Source organism: Seriola lalandi, unplaced genomic scaffold, assembly GCF_002814215.2.
Source record: "Seriola lalandi dorsalis isolate HSWRI2012SDOR001 ecotype SW California unplaced genomic scaffold, Sedor1 jcf7180002054062, whole genome shotgun sequence".
NCBI classification, from domain to species: Eukaryota; Metazoa; Chordata; class Actinopteri; order Carangiformes; family Carangidae; genus Seriola; species Seriola lalandi.
Window position 1 is genome coordinate 344,901 of NW_019524615.1, and position 18,519 is coordinate 363,419.

Consider the following 18,519-nt stretch of genomic DNA (forward strand, 5'->3'; position numbering starts at 1 on the left):
GTGGGAACATGTAGCTATGACCCAGCTATAATGTACTTACACAAACACTGTGTCTTATTCAGAGGAAGTCAAGACACCTCACAGCTGCTGCACATTTGCCTTCTATGTACTTTACCTTGGTTCTCTTTGCTTTTGATGGGTGTGCTGCAAAGGGAGCCATCCTGGGGATTGCAGTTGGAGCTGTCCACATGATCACAGTGGTCCTAGAAAGTAACATATAGTTCAAATTTTGTACTTGAGTATGCATGTATATAAATGTGTATGTATGTATGTGTATACATATATATATATATACATATATATATATATATATATATATGTGTGTGTGTGTGTGTGTGTCTATTGTGTATATTTCATTATTTAATTCATACATTGTCTATCTTGTTTATGCTTCTGAATGTTTTTATTTGCTGTGTAAGTGTCTTTGGGTGTCCTGAAAGGCACTTATAAATAAAATGTATTATTATTACTACTATTAATATTATTATTATTATTATTATTATATATGCCAATTTTATGTGGTTAAAGTAAGTAAAGTTGCAACTAAGAAGCTCTTTAATGCTGTAGTCCACTTTATTTTTTATCCATCTATGGTGTCAGGACCCAAGTGAATACCCCTAGATGAAGAAATTCCTTCTAAGATCACAAACAGCATGGCCCTAATTATCAAAGAAGCAATTACGAAAAACAGCACTCTTTTTCTTACCTTACAGTCTTCATCCTCGCAAACTGTCAGGTCTATTTTACTACATGAAGACTGGAGAGCAAGACAAAAACATGTTTTCAGCCTCGTCATATTTTATAACAGTCATTTCCATGTGGTTCAGTGAGTGGTGCAGTGAGTGATGTGTTCATTACATGCTGTACATTTGGTGTGCTGATACTCCTTCTTAGGTGTCTTCCCTTAGCAGCGAGCGCTTCCTTCACTGTCACAGCCTGTGGGGGAAAAGAAGAGAAAGGTGCCTTCTTTACATGTCACTCTATGGATGAAATCTTTTTTCGCACTATTTCTGCACTAAATCATACTATAGTATACAATACCTGCCGTAGCCTCTCTAGACTGAGGATGTTCTCTACTTCTAGAACTCCCCGTGTGTATTTCTCTATGTAGGTTTCTCCATCCTGAGTCTCCTCGCTGTCACCGCGAGCAGCCATGAGGGCCAAGGTTTCCCTCTCCTCTGGCTCTTCTGAGGCCTGGAAAAGGAAAGAGAAGAAACTTACAAAGTGTTGAAGAAGATGAGCCCCAATCTGATTATTGGCAACACATGGGGAAAGCAGTCTTCATTAGATACAGTGGTTTAGCAGAGTTGTACCTTTGGTATGTTGGACACGATCTCATAAGTCACCCCACAGGAGTAAAGTGTGTTCTTTAGAGACATTCTTCTCTTGAGACTCTGAGTGAAACTCTGCATTGAAAAAAAAAAAGAATAAAAAATGTTTCAAACATTTAAACAAGATCCACTGACACACCTAACCTCACCCCTGGGCTGACGTCAGTCTGATCCCCATTCACCTGTTTGTTATAGATGTTGACAGCGATCCTCTTGCGGAGCACCAGCTCCATGGAGGCAGGGTGGCTGAGCTGCACCGTGGCTTTGATGATCAGGTAGATGCGTTCGTTAGGAGACGTGACCCGGTTGAGGTGCACAGAATCATGGATGGATGAGTCCCAGGAGCACACAGCAGACACCTGGGGAACGAGAAGAGTTGTGTTTTATTGATGTAGCTCCGCAGTGGTCTGCAGAGAGAATGCTGTGCCATCATGCTATAACTGCACACACAGAGACACGGATCACAGTCATGTAGGTGGGCTGTCGATTTGGGTTTGCAGCAGACATGACATGACACTATAGCACAGTGAAAGTGGTAGTGTTAACTCTGTGTGGTTAGTGCTGCTGATCAAAGTCAAAGAAAGAAAAACTATGATCATGTTTAAATGCTTGCTTCAACTTGAGAGAGGGGGTAAGACACCTGTAAACATCAATGTCCTGTATAATTAACAAATTACCTGGAGTTGCACTAGTGAGTTTGAGATAATATAACCCCAAATTACTCCTTTTCCATTTTCACTGCTAGAGATATTTTTTATCTAACTTTTCAATTTATGTATTTCAGTTCCCATTTTTTACGTGAAAAGGAGTATGTTGAATTTTATTATTATTATTATGGTTATTATTATTGATATCATTAGTTAAGTCTTCCTCCTTCTATTTTTTTTCTTTTTTTTTTCCAAAGGTAGGTTTCTACTACATCCAAGTGAGTTATTTTCTGTTCATTATTAATCTCATTTCTTACTTATCCATCTTTTGTTGAGAAGAAAACACAAGGATAATTTTTCTAGTAAGTGAAAGTCTACAGGAAGATCAAGAAGGCCATAGGCTATTTCCTTTTCCCTGTTATTTACATATTTAACACTGCATTTAAGGAGGTAAACATTTCCCTTTATTATCATCTATTGATTTACTGATCAAACTGGTAACACCAGTTTGATGATGAAAATGTGGGGAGGGAGAAGCCAACCACACCCATATTTTATTTTACCTGTCCTGTTCTGCAGCAATAGTGGATTGAAATAAGTAAAGTTATGGATATTATTTTTCAGTGCAAGCAGTTATTACTTGTTAGAACACAGCAGCAAGTCTCTCAACAAACTGATAAGTTTCTTTTTAGAATATGAAGAGTAGCGGTGCTTTAACCTTTCTGAGAAATAACTACTGTAAATGCTTATATGCATGATGTCAATCAATTACACAGCTCTGTATTTGTTCAATAAGGCAACTAATTAAAGCAAAAAAAGATGTTGCCCTAAAGTGCTCCTGCAATTAAGGCAGTAAAATAAACATAATTCATCATGAGGTCTTTGTAAAACAGCTGAATTTTTTTACAAAAATATACTACAGCCAACCAGTATTTGAAGAAGCAATGGAAGTGCCAATACTTTAGGTAGTTTTGCAGTACAATACAATACAAGTACAATAGGAGTGTAGTCTTGCAGAGGATGTGGTCATCAGACAAAGCACAAACCACACATCTCTGAAACTACAACTGTTAAGGGGAAACTGACACACTAAAGCAGCATCACCAAGAAACCCCCACGCCATGCCATGCTCATAGAAACATAAATGCACAAAAACATGCACATCTTCTGAAGTGTGGTTCCCCAAATTCCCCTTTTGACCACAGGAGGGCAGAAAAGTCAAACCCCACTGCTCACCTCCTCAACACTGTGCCTGATGATGGGCAGATAGAAGAACTGGCTTCCATGCTCCTTAGGCAGGATAGAGTTAACGCCTGCGGCATGTGGGCCGGTCAGCTGCTCATTCACTGTCAGATTATCCGCTGGTGGTGTAAAAGAGAGTTAGCGTTTATAAAGCCTGAGAGAGAATCTGTCAAATACTAGCTGACATACAGGATGTGTCTGCCTCACCATTCAAATCCAGGAAGAGTACAGGGATGTGAGCTTCCATTCCTGTAGGTGGGGTCCTACAAGCCGTTGAATATGAGGTTAATGTTAAAAAAAAAAAAAAAAAAAAGGGCTGCAAATGAAGTGAATCTGATGTGTGATTGAGAGAGTGTTTATAGTTTGTTTTTTTTACCAGTCTGCAGGAGCTCCAGGAATGCCACTGCCAGGTGCAGGTACCAGCACTGCATTTCTCTCTTCTGTCAGGCCAACCCACTGCTCCACCAGCCGAGCCTCACGCTCAATGTCCTCCTCTGACTTTTCTGGATTTATAAAGTGAGGGAAAAGAGAGGTTTAATCACAACACACTGAAACAATAAGAAAATAGCATAAAAAAAGAAGAGAAACTAATCTTAAGCATAGAGCCAAGGACTCACCGTGTTTGTTGATGATTTTCTTGATTTGTTCGTCAAGGTACTCCCGGCGTTTGATCAGGGCTTCTGACCAGCGCTCTCTAACACAGTTGAGATCTTCTTCCTGGAAGCACACAGATCTAAAATCAATGCCAGCTGGCTCAGTGAGAAGAGAATCTGCTGCAGGGCTCAGTAAAGTGTTACCAGGGGATGGCAAGGTCTGAATAGCATATGTACTTCTTAACGCCCACAGCTAATATATTAGAAAAGCCAAGTGAAGCTAATCCTGATAAAAAAGTTCCCACACCAAAGATGTTAAAAATCAAAGCCTTCAGGCCTGTGTTTTTGGTTCAAGAAAAATAATTGTTGTTAAATTTTCAAAACACAACCACAAAACCTCCCTTTTCGCCCCTTAACAACTCACACACATGCATTCACACACTTGCGCTAATGTCCTCACATGCAGCCACAGCCACCCAAAGTCCTACCTGGATTCACAGCAGATCACCACAGAGAGCAGATTCCCCTCTGCATTGTCCAAAGTAACCAACAAACCTCAAAGCCAATCGCATTACATTTCTGACGTCAGCACACGTCCACCATGCAAAGTACTGTAAATCATGCAGCCATGCAATGCCCGTGTGATTAAGTGAGGCTTATTATTCCTGCAGCTCTTCGGAAGTGACAAGCAAACAGTAGCATTAGTGTGTGCAACCTGAGCGGAAAGGCAAGAGAGAGTGGGACGAGATCCCTGGCAGACAGGCTCCTGGCTGGGAGCTCTGCCATGGGTGGGACTGTTTTTTGCACAGAGGGCTGCCAAAGAACGGTTGGTGTGATTGATAATTGCAGCATCAGAAATCATCCACATGTGCAACTGCTGTTTAATAAAGCCATCCTTTAGACGTTAGAGGCGCAGCCCTCTGCCTCCTGCCTCACGCCCTCAGCAACAGGCCTAGTCGTGAACACACAATCAGTTGGTTTCCGTCATGCTGCAGTGTGAACTACAGGGGGAGCAGCAGCAGGAGGGGACTGAGATGTTACCTGATAACTATCCATATCCTCTTCTGCCTCTCTCTGGCAGGAGAGAACACACTCAGTCACATGTGGGGAACCACAAAAGGCCCTGACATGACAGCTCAGGGCAAACCCTTCACTGCTAACACTGTCTAGGAGAATCAGTGATGTGAAAGACTAAAATGTGTCAACCAGTTGGTTCCTGTGTATCAGGGCACACCAGTGCATGTTAACAGAACTAACAGGGCACTAATGAGTTTGTACATTCCTTGGCCTCCCTTTGACCGACTGCCAGCTCCTCAGATGAACCAGTCCTGGCATGAAACCAGAGATAGACTAAACATACTTTGGCGGAATCAGCATAATAGTGTAAATCATTGGCATGAAACCAGCATACTGTTCCCAAAACACTGGTCTGTTTTTAACGCAGAGTCACTTACATCCAAATCATCAGTCCGTTTTTGTGAACACCGTAGATTCATAGTCTAAGTGGCGTGTGTGAACAGTATGTGAGCATATGCAAAAATATAAATGCGCGTCCCACAGACCTGGTAGCTGTCGAGCGGTCTCTGTAGTTTGGTGGAGCGAGCTGACACACAGCCGATAGAGACGGACAGCACAGCCTCCACCAGCAGAGGCAGCGTGCCTGAGTTCTGGACTGGTTTCACACACACCTGCAGCCTCCTGGAGTGACCCTGCTTGGACAAATCCCCGAAATTCAACATCAGAGTGCCGCTTCCAACACTGCACTCTCACACTATTTCCTAATTTCGTAATTAGTTATGATCCTCCTAAGTGTGTGTTTGATCTAGGGCAGGCAGTCTGACCTCAAGGGAAACTTCTTCATAGTTTTTCTCTGACCTGTCGGAGTTGGAAGACTCCCCCTGTGCTGATGTCTTTTCCAGAGTGCAGCTCCACAGATGAGTACTCTCCCTGCTCATTCAGCTCCTGGATGGAGAGCCAGAGCTCGATCCTGCGAGACACCTCACTCCACCTTGAACAATCAACCGCCAAGGTTAGCGGGGTGTGAATTGGCAGTGTCTGTGGGAGTCTGTATGTGCAAGAGTCTGAGTGAAACACGCACCTGTCTCGGAGAGTCTGGGTCTTGGCCTCAAGTGCGTCTAACTCCCAGAGTGATCGTCCATTCCCAGCGCAGCGATGACCCCAAACCTCTATGGCCAATGCTCCGTCGGATATAAACTCTAAGAACTCATCCGACACGTGCACAACATAGTCCTGCACAAAGACAAGATTTGATGCAGTGAGGCTGATTTGAAAATAAAAGTTACTAACAAAAGCGATAAGAATTTAAAACTGGTGTCAAGCGTTTAAAGTAAAGCATTAACAACTTCAAGCAGCACCATTTTCTCACCTTGCAGTGATCAAACTGGACAGTGAACTGGGCATCTGGGCTTCGAGGAGAGGGTCTGTCTGGGCTGACCATGGGAGGAGCCACAGTGGGCTCGCCGTGCTCCCAGAAGGTGTACTGACAGAAGACAAAGTTGGACAAGTTGAGCGGCAGACCTGTGGCCTCCCTGATCCGCACCTGCAGGAAGACAAACGGAAAGGATGAAGTCACTGAGCGTTCATGTACGCTGGTAAGTCTCAGAACAAATATCTCCCAGTCTACGGACAAAAAAACCTGGCAAGTGGTTTTTACCCTGCAGGTGAGCCTCTTGGACATGTGGACGATCTCCCCGTTGGTGTCCATAACCTCGTAGCAGCTACTCTCACTGGAGTTTTCTGATGAGTCATCTCCCCCGGACAGGCGCTCTGGTACAGCACCGCTGACTCGCATCAGCTCAATGTGCAACCTGCCTGCAACCTGTACAAACAAGGTCAAACACATCCTTAATATCTTAGATATTCAAGGGTATAATTTTACATACAGTCTTTACAAGTGAACATTGTCTATATGAAAACTTATCCATCAGTAATTTCAAGTAGTATATTATCTATTATCATAAATCTGATATATTCGCTCCATAATCCTATCTTATGGATCTGGTATGTTAGGAATACTGGGAAGCTGCACCATGAATAATATATCAGTGTGTAAATCTGTTTATGTTAGTGTACCCTTACCTCTCCCTGCTGGCTGATGATGGGGACAGCATATTGCAGTCTAACATCTTGGAAAAGGCACTCCAGAAAAATGTTGGCCACTCCTATCAGGTTGTGGTTCTCTTGCGCTTCATAGAATGGATCACAGTGCTTACTGTTTGCTTTGTTATGCTGCAAAAACAAAGGAGCAGACTTAATAATCCAATTAACTTTTTTTTTTCTTTTTCACATATCTTTTCCTCTTTCTGGTCCTCTTGTTTCTCACCACCTCCTCTGTGCCTTCCTTCCAGTCCCTGTAGTGGTCTCTCATGTCCACCAGTTTGTTCTCCAGCTTTTCTATGGTCCACACCTGGGTGCCTTTCCCTTTCCTCCGCACCTGGATGGCCGGCTCGCTCACTATGGCTCCACGCTGTGTAATAACAAGATTTACACTCTTTCAGTGGATATACACACCTCGAAATGTGCAGCCCAAAGAGTGAAAGAGAGGACAGTAAAATAAATACCACTGTGATACCATATTCTTTTTAGTTCAGAGGTCTGACCTTGCGGTTGGCGCTGAGGTTGGCTGCGGGAATCTGAAGGGTGACCTGATAGTCAGTCAGTTTGTTCATCTCCTCAGCCAAAAAGTTGGATTCTCGCACCAAGGTGTTGGCTTTCACGACCTGCTCCCTGAGTCGAGACAGGCTCTGACGAAAAAGCTCATCTCTGTAACACGCACGCACGCACGCACGCACGCACGCACGCACGCACGCACACACACACACACACACACACACACACACACACACACACACACACAGGTCATTCATTCATGGAGATGAAGACCTGTGATTATCTTTGATGTACAGTCAGCCTAGATTGATGTAAGCAGGTACACCAGCCTCTGTGTTTACAAGTTAATGATATTTTCACAAACCACAGAGGCCAAGAAGGGGAAAATAGGACTCAGTAAAGTACACAACACCAAGGCTGAATCCAACAAAAAAAGGGCTGCGCAATAGCATCACATGTTCTTTTGGCAAATTTAAAGCTCCTCGGGATAAAAATCTGGACTGTTTGGATGCTACAGTGACCCACAATATTGATACCGACTCACTGCATGCCTTCAGTGCACCGTCTTCCAAAAGATAGGATTAAGTGTCACATTATCAGGGTTATTACAACTTGACTTGATGACTAAATGGAGTTTATTACAGTTCGCTATTCAATTTTTAAATCTGATCTCAACTCCACAGAGCATTGTCATGGTTAGGTGGAGCTTCGTAGCATCCTGCTTCACTGATCCTGCAAGAATGGAGTCAGACTGAGTCAGCACTGAACAAAATCCATGTGAGCATAACTTTTAACTGACGTCATGCTTCAAATATTTCAGAATACACTGAGGGCACAACTGGCTTGTATATGTTGGTTTATGTGTAGATCTATGTATACCTTAAAATAATCACAAGTGATACATTTTAACAAGTAATATAAAAAAGCAAAAACTCTTGAGACAGGCCTCACTGCAGTGTCCAGTTTGCAAATCAGTGCGTGTGTGTGTGTGTGTGTGTGTGTGTGTGTTTGTGTGTGTGTGTGTGTGTGTGTATATGTGTGTGTGCATGCACCACTAACCGCTCTTCCGTCCACAGTCGCAGCTTGCTGTGTGGTGTGTGTGTCGGGAACGTAAGGCGGTCACTGCTGCTGCGGTGGTGCTGCGGCGTTTTCTCAGGAGACAGCTGTTGCCGGAGCGACTCCAGCTCTCGCTCATACATCATCCTCTGCTCCTCCAGGGCCGTCTGCTTCTCCTCCAGGTACTGCTTCTCCAGCACTTGGACCACATTCTGCATGGGGTCTGCACACAGGCGAGAATTTTACAACCCAAACACTGGACAAGTCTACATGTAAAAGAGATTTCATAATCAATTTCTTTTCATTTGGAAGCAAAATTTGCTCCTCCATCTTCTTAAATATGAGGAGTTCCTACTTTTCTCTGTTTCATATCACATCAAATTCATATTGGCTAGTGATACACTGACTGTCTTTTGGACTTGGACTGTTGGTCAGACAAAACAAGTAATTTGAAGACATCACGTTTGTCTTTGAGAGATGTGATGGTCATTTTGGTCTACTTCTGTAATAATTACTTGATGAATCAGCAATAAACAAACAAACAAGAGAACTGACATTGAAAATAATCATTAATTGTTGAAGACTGAGAGGCGTCTAAGGAAATCACATTTGCTGCTGCTTGTTTGTCCCACATCCGCCCCTCCCAGGCTCCATCTCACTATCAAAATTTGGATTTTTCTGGCAATAATCAGCAAATAAAATAATGGCAGAGAGGTAAAACTAGATTGGGGCTTTATTACATCCAACGAGATAAACAAAGTTTTGTTTTAAAGTAATGTTATTCCTAAAAGATTCTTATGATTTTGTTCAGAGCAGCTGGAACGAGCTGGATGCTCTGAAACCTAAGTGAAATATATACTGTATACAGCTGCGGCCTGAAAGCCTGAAGGGTCACGTAGATTGCAGAAGGCAGATTATCCGAATCATACCGTTGTTCCCAAGTGTCTTCATTATGACCTCCATCTGGGCAAACTCATAGCTGTAGTCCTGCTCAGAAGACGCCTCGCTGGCGGTCTCCACATCTGCCTCGATGTAGCTTTCTCTGGGAGATGCTCTCTCCAGCTCCTTCAACCGGTCCCGCCGCTTTCGGTTGGGCAGATTGATCCTACGACACGACACAACAAGACACGACACAACTTCCGATCAGTGACTTTTTTTTTTTTTTTTTTTTTAACTCTATGACTGCTCACACATTTGAATGAAAGAACTTATACCTGAAGAAGTGGTTGTTGCCCCATAAGATACGGTCCCCATGCCACAAGTGCACCAAGGAATCAATCATTGTTCCGTTCACACAGGTCCTGCAGAAAACAGAGAAATGAACGAAGAAATTCTGTTAACGAAGATGTCAGATGGCATTATAATCTTTGGCTTTAAAAAGGGAAAACAAATTGAGAAAGAACAATCCCTTTGTAGTGGGAGGGAGACGTGGCTCTGATATCAAAGCAGGGAGCTCAGATCATAGATTCCAGTACAGTGAGGTCATGTGAAACACTGAGGTCCAGTCATCCATGAGGCAGAGAGAGACAGCAGACAGACAGATATGCCGAGATAGATAGACAGAGAGTACGTCGAAGGTAGTTGTACAGTAGCTCACCTGGCATTCCCTATGGGCGTTAGGGTGATGTCACCATCTGGGCAGAGCTCCAGGACGCAGTGCTCCGGCTGGATCCCGATCCCAAAGAGCTGGATGTCCTGAGACGTGTCTGCGCCCACACGTGTGTGCTCCTACACACAGGTGGAGGACAAGTTAAGGAAACTTTAATGACAGATCTGAAAGTAATTACATCCAATGTCTTATTCCAACTCTTCGGTCATAACCCTTCAAGCTACAAATTTCTATTCATTGGACCGATCTGAACAAGAGCATTGCAGAAAATAAAACATATCAATTTGGGGGAAAATCAGGAATAACACCAAAGCGAGACCAGGCCTAAGTGAAAAAAACTTGCGTCTCTCACGTTGTTGAACAAACATCCCAGCTCTTAGAGGATGTCCTACCCTGCAGCGAACTAACCCATTTCACATTACCATAGTCATTCCACACTGATATGCCAGGCTGGTCTGCAGAACCCAGACAAAGGCCTGTTGTTCTGCACGGCACACAGGCTGCTTTCTCACATGCCTCTGCTCTTACAGGTCCAACTAGCTGGTCGCTTGTTCCACTTCAGCGCTTTGCAAAGTCCAGACCTGCTGTGACTGGACTCCTCTCTGCTCTCACACTGTCATCTGGATCACTGCAACACGTGTGTCTTATGGTTCAGGGCTTCGGGTGACGGTAGATATTACTCTTACGTGCAGAGACAGTCAGTATGAGGTGTTTTGACACTATACTGTCGTACAGTGAGGGAGTGAGTTATAGTGAAGTGGGTTTACAGTCCTTAGATCCCTAGCTTATGCAATTTAGAACTAGTAAAAGACATGGAAATAAGCACAGCTATACAATGAATTTATAAACGCACCTCATGTCAACACACCAGTGACAGCTGTGGTGGCTACCAGTGCAAATATCAATCTTCAGCAGCTTTGCGCTCAGCACAATCTCCTCCGATTAGGACCTTATTTGTTTATGGCAGCTAACATCTTAAAGTGTAGCTGTCCCACTTCTGGATTATCATTGAAAATCCCCCTGACTCGGCCAAGTACTGTTTGTACCCACAGTTATATACTGTATTTCACATCTGGCCCGGATCATGAACTATGTGTCTGAAATTAACAGCGAGATTCCCACTAAGGTTCCAATTTTATTTGTTTGTTTATTTTACTTATTTATGTTTATTTATTATTTATTCATTTTTATTCTATTTGTTTATTTGTGTCATTACAAAATATTGTACATTATACTTAAAGAATCCTTGGAGCAAGCAAAGACTGGGACATTGTCGTACAGTGAGGATAATGTATTCTTCTATCTTTAGAGCTCGTCAAGTTGAAATTTAAAAAGGAAACAGCGGGACAGATTCAGGTTTTAAACTGAGTCATCAAAATACATTTAAACTGCTTATGTTTTATTTGCAGTACAACTCCTGATGTGCTAATTCTAAAACTGACTGTACTTGTAGAGTATTGCAGTGTCAAACTCTATTACCTTCAGGTAGTAGACCAGTAGCTCATTTAGGGCAGGATCAGCATTTAGATTGACGAGGAAACACTTGTCTTCACCCACTTTAATCCCAGATGTTTCCAAAGAGATGCCCATGCTCTCCAACTGTTTCTGACGCTCCTGTAAAAATAGATAATAACAGTCATACTGTATGATTAAATATGCTGAATCAAAATTGAGATTTTGGAGTCTTATTATAACATATGTGCGCACAGTGGCAATCTCCTCCGTCTTCCTTAGTTTCTCCTCCCAGGTGACAGTCATCTCCTGGATGAGTTTCTCAGACTCATGCAGTTTCTCCTTCAGTTCAGGAGCCTTCATGGACTGAAAAAAAGAAAAAAGAAAACAATCAGTATCAGTGCGGTCTGGACCATCATGTGATTGCTCTGGCATGAATTCATCCTTAATTTGTGAGCCTCTCCGGTCCACCCAATCCCTCCTCTCACCTCGGCCTGCGAGAGCTGAACTTTGAGCTTCTCCACCTCCTCCCTGAGCTCTCTGATGATCCGAGCGTTGGGGTCTTCATTCACCACGGCGTGGTTGACGATTCTCTTGGCCCTGTCAGCATAGCGTAGCGTGGACAGAGTCTCCTCGTAGTTGTCAGCCGCTGGACTCACTGTGGCGATCATGGCTGTCTTGCTGTTGCCGCCAAGGTTGTCCTGAAGAGAAGAAAACATTCAGTCGCATTCCAGCAGACGTAGGACTATTACACGTTATTATAATGACCAAAAGAGAAAGGGTAGTAATAATATGTGGGTCAGACCTTCAGTAGCCAGGTGAGGACTGAGTCTCTGTAAGGCACAAACTTGGCCTTCCCCTTTCCTGCAGACTGATCAGCCAGAGCAGAAATCACACAGCCTAATGTGGTGAGAGATCTAAAACGACACAAAAACAAAATCTATTTCATCCCTATCAGGGTTAACCCGACAAATGATTAATTGGACTTTATACATTTGTATGGCTGTCATTTAAAAAATACACCCACTTGTTTATATTACTGCCCTCTTTGAGTCTCTCCCCAGCAGCTCCGGTCTTGGAGACTCGCTCACTTCCTGCCAGGTCAACCAGACTCAGCTTGCTCACTTTCTCTCCTGAATTCTGTTTACAATCACAACATGCACAGTCGGTCAGTCAGAGCCATCATAAAATAAACAGATTTAAGAGGATAAAAACAAATGCATTAGTTTTGGTGTCAAGTACGTCGGTGAAAAGGAAGAAAAGACTGACCCCGGACTGTAGATCATAAAGTGTTTGTGTGACAATGATGCTGAAGACAGCATGTGAACGACTGCTCTCCTCGTTCATGTTGGTGGCTGCAACTGTGCGAGACTTGTTCCCCTCCGACATTAAAACCTCGATGTCCTAAAAAGATAGAGAGGGTGAGGTCATGAAAGAAAGAAAAAACACCACTATTAGTCACAGTTGCATGTAATTTGCTCTATGAGACTTTGAAAAGAGGGATATAATTTGAACACGTTTCACTGGAAAAACTTGCAAAGGCGACATTATGATTCCAGCAAAGTCAGGTGGTATTCGCATACGGCTGTGTGCCATGTGATTGAGCTGGGTCACAGCAGGCAGTGAGCCAAGGCTATGGGAAATACACTGCACCAATATCAGGCAGACCAGAGGAACACAGAGGAACAGGGCAGAGATGTTTAAACTTAATTAAGGAAGGCCCTGCCAAGGATTGGCATGTCAGCTACACAAAACCCCGTGACTACATTCCTATCAGGAATATGTGTTGTTACAGTTTCTGCTCTTTATTGCAAATTTAAATCAATGACTTGACAACCAGGGAGGTGACATACAGTCATTCCTACTGGGTGCTATAAATCATGTCAATGTGTACGTGAAACATGAGGCACGTTGGTCAGTGATACAGGGTGGATTCAGCCTCGCCTCCGGTGGCGGTGCGATGGAAGAAGGGTGAAAGACGCACCTCAAAGCTGGTCACAGCCAGCTGAGACAGGCCATCCACGTATGGACCCAGGACTTTGTGTTCCCGAACTTTTAGGGACTGTCGGCTCCTTGAAAGACAGAGAAGAGGCAACACAATGTGTAAGAGAAAGAGAAGAAAGAAACAGGGAGGACATTCTTACTATTTTCAATTAGGGACATACATACGTGCAAAAAGAAAGAATGAAGACAAATTTGTTTTATAATGCACACTTGATTTGACATTCCTCTTTCTCTGAAGTCCTTTCCCTGCAATCCTTCCTTGAAATCATGTCAGCTCAACATATTCTCTTTTTGGAGAAGCTGAAAACGCATCGTCTGACCTTGGCAGCTCGATCAGAATGAATGAAACTTAAATGAATAGAAGCTTATATGACTAATTTTTCCTCTATCTGGGAACATGAATTCAAATTCATTGCTGGAAAATTAGAAACAGCCTCCTATTATTATTTGGTAACAATGCTATTCCAGAAAAATGTTGACAGCATAAATATTTCACTTGTTGTGTAGTTTTTTCTATGCTGTGCTACTAAATGAATGGAATGGCTGTCGTGCACTGTCGAAATAACTCTCCATCAACGAGGAGCAGCAATAAAATGTTAACGGGTGTTTGACGCCGAGTTACATTTTTTTGTTGTAAGATGTTTCCGTGGGCCAATAGTGTGGCTCACTGATGTGCTTTTGGAAAACAGTGGAGGTCTATGGCACAGAGAGCGACGAGACTACGTGGGAACTGTCTATTGTTGGTTTTGGTCTTGTATGAGAGAATTTCCTGATCAAAATGTGAATTACCTCCTAATGAAATACATACGCCGTGTAACAGAGTCAAACTATGGGTAGATGGGAGTCTCACTAGATGGTGCAGGTGAGTAAACTGAGGCTCATCTTCACCTGGCTGTCTGCCAGGTGTTGAGGAGAAATCCTATAGATCAGAAAGAGTCACTGAATCCCTCTCCATGGCTACAGAACGGCTGAGGTTGGCAGAGAGCTTCCAGTCTAGTAATCTACCACCCACTGCAGCAAACAAGAGGATAAAACCACTAGAAAGAGCAGCTACCAACTCACAGTGGGAGTTTCTATATCACATGTCTATACCACAGCTAATGTTTCATCCCAAAAATCCCAGAGACAGATACAACGGCAGATCAAGAGAGTGTGAGGCTTGTACTACAAGCGAGAGGAAGTTGCCATCGTAATTGGGTCCGCCTGCATCTTCCGACATCTGCAGCACACAGAGCACTGCACTGTAGTCCGTCTCTGGAGCTCGGGCTCACAGGCAGCTCTGACCGCTCTCCTGCTCCCAGCTTCACAAACAGATGTCCCTGAAACACACTCTTTCACAGCTCGCCCTCCCCTGCAGTCTGTCTGCCAACCCACATCAGACCATGGAAGGCAAAGAACACAGCAGTGTCAGAGGACGACGCTGGCCGCTGCTCTGCAGGAAATGACTGGGTTGAGCTACCTACTCACATCATTCTGTCCCCGTCCCCCATTCAGGCTACTAGACACAACAGAGCTATAAACAGACATGCAAAGCAGCACAAAGTGGGAGCTGACGGAGAGGTCACTGCTCGTGCTGGAGTCGGAGTAAACCGAGACTATGAGGAAATGACACAGTTGGTGTGACGACGAGTTGCTGCTGTCACTACAGGTCAAAAGCATTCGCAAAGCAACATTAACTCATTCAATTCAGTGAGCTGATACACGTCACGCGCGCTTATTCTGAGGAAAAAGTACAATAGCACAAATCAGACTCACCCTTTGGGATCCAGCAGGTCGCGGACCTTCTCATTGTAGATCTCCATGTAAGACACCTCCACCTTAAAAGTATGAGCCTCATTTTCCTCCCTGTGGACCCTCTCAAACAGCGAGCAGCAGAGTCGAGGGATTAAACCCGGCTGCTCCCCGTTCCCCATCATGGAAAAGGACTTGCCTGAACCTGGATGGATGCAGCAGAGTTACACATAATTGTATCCCCCACAGAGAGAAGGCAATACAGTACAGCGCTTCAATTATGATGAAACTTAATTTTCCATTCCTAGAGCTGCTAGTGTGGCTTAGAAATGCCAAATCAAACGCCACGTGTGTATGTGGTTCCCTGCATGACTTAAGTGTTGTTTTAAGCACGTACAATACTTTTTTTTTTTTTTTTCCAAACATCATGTAACTGGCAGGGAGCTGCAATATTTGTGCTCCTCTCTTCAAACAATTAAATAGGTGTGTCTCCTTAGTGTTTCCCCTCTAAGACAGGAAGAGGGATAAAGAAGAAACTAATTTGTTCCAGGGTGAGGAAGGATATGAGTTAAGTGATTCACCAGTGTGATCACAAATACAAATCTTCCTGTTCTTTTAAACTTCTGCACATCTGGAGACAATTTGGCCTGCAAATGTACTTAGAGACTTAACTTTGAGTGTAAAAGAGGCAATTCATAATTTATAAATAATTTAAAGACTGCATGGTTTAATGGATTTAGCAAAAAAAGAAGAAGTGATTCAGTGGAGGTTACATGTGGATTTTCAGTTACCTGTTTGTCCATAGGCAAATATGCAGGCATTATATCCCTGGAATGCATTTTCAAGTATTCCCTCTCCAAGGCACTTGAACACCACCTCTTGACCTTTTTAGACAAAGAATCAGTCACCATGGAGATTATGGTAAACAGAAAAAACATTCAGTTACAAAAGTTTTATTATCTGCTCCTATCTGTCTGTCTTCCTCAATAATCAGTACAGTACAAAGAAATATATCAGCGAAGGCTACCAAACAAGAAACCAAGATTCATGAAAGGTGACAGATTCCTGTCTGGTCGTGTGGAAAATGCCGGGCTGTGTTGAGAAATCTCTTGTGTTGCTCACAGTCGTGCTCCTACTGAATGGGACAGCTGTTTAATGAGCTAAATAAAGCCTTGGCCCGGGCCCTCGAGGCAGCCCTTCACTGACCAGATTGCCTTGTCGGTTCAGCACAAAGCAGATGTATGCATTACATCCCCATCACAAAATGAGAGCGCTATGACGAGCATAATGTATTATGTAAATCTGCCTCGGACTCTTTTCTATAGATGTTACAAAAAACTGAAGCTGTAACCTCCTCTGTGCCAAACTCAATAGAGAAATGAATGGAAGCTGAAGACACTGAATTTACCATGTGAGCGGATGCATGAGAAGTAGATTAGTTGCTAAAGCTCAACATGAAATGCAAATGAGAACAATCTGCAGTATTCATATTACTATTTGTTGTACGTGTGACAAATACAAGTGTGTCATATCTTAAAGTATATGGAACTAAACTGCATGATGATTTTATTGTTTTGAGACAATACAAAAACAACCGCCTTGTTTATATATTTTAATGTATTCAAAATGCAAATCACTGTGTATATACACCCACACTGCACTTTGCTTTGCATGATGCAAAAACAGCTTCCCATCAAGTTGGGAGTTTTCCTGCACTATTATTACACAAAGCTCAGCAGGTTCTTACATGGGGCATGATTTTAGTTCTTTGGTGATGAGTGAAGGATCAGTTTCAGTATTTATGACTCACCAGCATATTTGGGAACGTTGGACTCATCCATGGACCAGAAACAGTGGTCAAAAGCGAACACCTGCAGAGGAGACGGCACAGGGAGTGTAAACACACACACGCCTCTCACACCTGCCCAAGCATGTACAGTACAACACTTTTTTTAGTCGTGGTCTCACCTCTCCTTCTACAAAAAAAAGGCTTATTGTGCTTTACCATGCCACCCTGCAGTAAATCAGCAGGACCGAGCTTGTCTGAGAGAGGGAGATGAAGTCTAACCTAAGTACCGTTGTTGGAGGTAATGCTCGTTAGGGCCGCGCCATGATTGTCTGCACAAATCCACTGTTAGCTGCCCCATGTTTTGTCATAGTGGCTGGAGTTAAATGAATTCATAAATCAGGGTCAGCGCTCCCCAGAAGAAATTCCAGCACCCGATGACCTTCGTCTCCAAGGAAACGGGGCTGTTGCTGGTGGTGGAGGCTGGCTCTGAGCCCTCAGCGCTGGGTCTCACAACACAGACTTCGGCAGCAGAGAGTCTTTGTGTTCCCCAGGCACCTGCATCAGCTCTGGATGGATAACACACAGAGAGGATGCTCTGTGGGAAAAGACCAGTGGCCTCATTTACCAAGGACCCCCCACTCCTCACAGACAGAGCAGCTCCTGTTACTGTATTCACTTGAACGCCTATGTGCTCTAATGTTCCTCTTAAATTTCTCTCTGAAGTAACTGCAATAATATCTGTCATATTTAATACTCTCTGACTTGTTGCAACTCTTCACTGAGATTTCATCATGTTGATTCAAAGGTCATTACAGTAATTACTGATTTTGACCATAACTTTAAGTTTAAGTTAAGTGGATTTTAACAGCACTTTGGAGCACAATATTCACTGATATATATTTTTGGGGCAGATATGAGAGATGTAACTTCCCAAAGTCTACACTGAATTCAGTAAAATGAAACAGTAGAACATTTATGTGGAATCTTCTTCAGTTAGATCTAAAATTAGAGTAAAAAGTTTTTGCTGCAGGGAGAGAGTGAACTCTTTCTTGATGTGTTTTCTTTTGAATTGGTCTTAGTGTTTTCCATAGTTGTAGACAGCTCTTGGGTTGTTTTTTTAGGTTGTTTCTAGGATAAAATCTTTACCTGACTGTAAAGTCATTCTTGATTTATAATTGAACCTCTATCTACTTGTGATTTTGTGCCATATTTTCTGTTATTTTTCTTGTGCTGTTTGTCTGCAACTCATTGTTATTGCTACATGTCCTGGCGAAGGACAAAACTTCTATTTTTATCCAAGTTCAGCCACTTCTCTTTTTAAGATTTCCTCCAAGATACAAAACACAATTGCTACAGCTCTGTCATCCTTCAAATCACGCTCAGCAGTGCAGCACATGTTACTACTCCTGGCTTTCAGTGCACTGCTGCTGCGCTG

General features: G+C 43.2%; 1 protein-coding gene across 10 annotated transcripts in view; it reads right to left on the minus strand.

The window, feature by feature from the left end:
• Positions 1–18,519, minus strand: part of kif13a (kinesin family member 13A) — a 37,591-nt gene that overhangs the window by 5,735 nt on the left and 13,337 nt on the right. For 4 of the 10 annotated variants that reach the window (XM_087173156.1, XM_087173160.1, XM_087173159.1 and 1 more), the window contains exons 4-36: positions 17,106–17,166; positions 16,087–16,179; positions 15,320–15,500; positions 13,545–13,632; positions 12,830–12,964; positions 12,588–12,700; positions 12,366–12,477; positions 12,049–12,261; positions 11,816–11,926; positions 11,588–11,722; positions 10,097–10,227; positions 9,714–9,800; positions 9,429–9,604; positions 8,503–8,722; positions 7,434–7,596; positions 7,157–7,300; positions 6,913–7,062; positions 6,488–6,652; positions 6,200–6,373; positions 5,912–6,063; positions 5,689–5,821; positions 5,376–5,522; positions 4,855–4,887; positions 3,838–3,937; positions 3,597–3,723; positions 3,428–3,483; positions 3,215–3,339; positions 1,514–1,690; positions 1,314–1,406; positions 1,042–1,194; positions 859–936; positions 707–757; positions 116–203 (exon numbers count right to left, since the gene is read on the minus strand). In XM_087173156.1, coding sequence (XP_087029282.1) covers positions 116–203; positions 707–757; positions 859–936; positions 1,042–1,194; positions 1,314–1,406; positions 1,514–1,690; positions 3,215–3,339; positions 3,428–3,483; positions 3,597–3,723; positions 3,838–3,937; positions 4,855–4,887; positions 5,376–5,522; positions 5,689–5,821; positions 5,912–6,063; positions 6,200–6,373; positions 6,488–6,652; positions 6,913–7,062; positions 7,157–7,300; positions 7,434–7,596; positions 8,503–8,722; positions 9,429–9,604; positions 9,714–9,800; positions 10,097–10,227; positions 11,588–11,722; positions 11,816–11,926; positions 12,049–12,261; positions 12,366–12,477; positions 12,588–12,700; positions 12,830–12,964; positions 13,545–13,632; positions 15,320–15,500; positions 16,087–16,179; positions 17,106–17,166 — 4,165 coding nt within the window. The remainder of the gene's footprint in view (positions 1–115; positions 204–706; positions 758–858; positions 937–1,041; positions 1,195–1,313; positions 1,407–1,513; positions 1,691–3,214; positions 3,340–3,427; positions 3,484–3,596; positions 3,724–3,837; positions 3,938–4,854; positions 4,888–5,375; positions 5,523–5,688; positions 5,822–5,911; positions 6,064–6,199; positions 6,374–6,487; positions 6,653–6,912; positions 7,063–7,156; positions 7,301–7,433; positions 7,597–8,502; positions 8,723–9,428; positions 9,605–9,713; positions 9,801–10,096; positions 10,228–11,587; positions 11,723–11,815; positions 11,927–12,048; positions 12,262–12,365; positions 12,478–12,587; positions 12,701–12,829; positions 12,965–13,544; positions 13,633–15,319; positions 15,501–16,086; positions 16,180–17,105; positions 17,167–18,519) is intronic. The other 6 variants (XM_087173155.1, XM_087173161.1, XM_023403087.2 and 3 more) reach the window with 4 other exon arrangements.